Here is a 1537-nt window from a genome sequence, read left to right as displayed (position 1 = left end):
AAAATTTTGAAAAAGGTTGATTAAATATGTGATTAAAAAGTTGTGGGTCCGATGAAATGTATATTTAAAATTAATTGTTTATTTTTACTTGAATTAAAATTTTGATTTTGATTTTTACCAAACTCGGGCTATATTTCGCTGTTAACATTTCATTGTCAGTGTCGAATTTAAGGATACTCCAACGATAGTTCGAGTTAATAACGATATGTTTTATTATCTAAATGTTAAAATCAGGTACGATGAATTAGGATAAATAAAAGTGATTGGTTTACAGATCCAAGTTCATTTTGTGCCAGCTAATAATGTAATTAGCTAGAATACAAGTGTTACTTTACACGAATTGCTTTCATGGAAACTTGGGTTTTTTTTCGTCGATCGTTAATTTTGAGGTAGCCTTGCTTTTTCCCAATGTGACATTGATGAAGGACAAACTCTTGTCTTAAGAATTTCATACATATGTTAAAGTGAAACTAGGATAAGAGTGCTCACGAAAGTTTTGGCTTCTAGTGTTCAACCGTCATATGGCTATGTTGGAGCTTCATAGTTTAGCGACTAGAGTATGGACACAAGTTAAGGTTAAATATCCGAATTTCGATTGAACTTTCACAAATATATTTTATCCATTGATCTTTAAAATCTCTTCCAGTCATCATTGAACTTTTCCAAAAGTGTCTTAATAGCTATTGTACTATGGATGTGAATTGTCAATGAACTTATCAAAGGTTACCCTATTTATCATTTCGCCACTTTTTGCTTTAACATTAACGACTAAATGTTATTGCAGGTGAAATGGTGGAGGACATAGCTCACACCTTGTTTGATCTCAAGATTTTATATATTGGGTTGATGCATAGATTTTGGCTTGGCTCATTATTAGATGCAAGTATGAGTCATTTGTCCACGACATGATGATGGATCAACATTGGGCCACATAATATTGACACTGAGTCCATGAAATGTGTGGTTAGATTAATTATTAACTTTAATTTGAAATATTTATCAAACTTTTAATCTACACAAAACAAGAGCTTAACGAAATCTCACTTGACATCATTCCATGCAATGTGATGGTTAATCACATACTTGATATTATCATTGTAATATTGCTTTAGTTGTCCAAGAAAACACCCCCTAAATTTCATTCAACAGCATTGTGACCAATATCATCTATCATTTTAAGAAGATCCAACTTACAAAAATTGTATTAGCTATGTCAGATCTAAGCAATACGTGTCATGCGACTCATTCTCATTTCTTAAAGTCATAATTAAGATATTAATTAAGTGCAATATATAACAAGGTCCTTGAGTTTTTCTTTTGTCACATATTTGGTAGGTACATTGTTTGGATTGAATTGAACCCCATGATTGAGGAGGATGTCTTCATCACACTAGGGGCTCCAAGTAGCTGGAATCCCAAGTTTGAATAACTGGTGAGTATATGTCCCAATCTAATGAGACAATAAACATAATGTCAAAGTCTTCGTATACAAGGACTGGTAGGTAAGACATGAAGAGCACCACAAAAGTTTCCATGC

General features: G+C 32.6%; 1 protein-coding gene across 1 annotated transcript in view; it reads right to left on the bottom strand.

Moving 5' to 3' along the window:
- Nucleotides 1-1040: 1040 nt before the first annotated feature.
- The window catches only part of LOC111399930 (peroxidase 46-like), a 6129-nt gene continuing 5632 nt past the window's right edge, over nt 1041-1537 (bottom strand). The window contains exons 7-8 of the mRNA XM_023027415.1: nt 1340-1407; nt 1041-1131 (exon numbers count right to left, since the gene is read on the bottom strand). Of these exons, the coding sequence (XP_022883183.1) occupies nt 1041-1131; nt 1340-1407 (159 nt within the window). The remainder of the gene's footprint in view (nt 1132-1339; nt 1408-1537) is intronic.

Source organism: Olea europaea, chromosome 9 (genome assembly GCF_002742605.1).
Source record: "Olea europaea var. sylvestris chromosome 9, O_europaea_v1, whole genome shotgun sequence".
NCBI classification, from domain to species: Eukaryota; Viridiplantae; Streptophyta; class Magnoliopsida; order Lamiales; family Oleaceae; genus Olea; species Olea europaea.
This window is presented reverse-complemented; position numbering and strand designations above follow the sequence as displayed.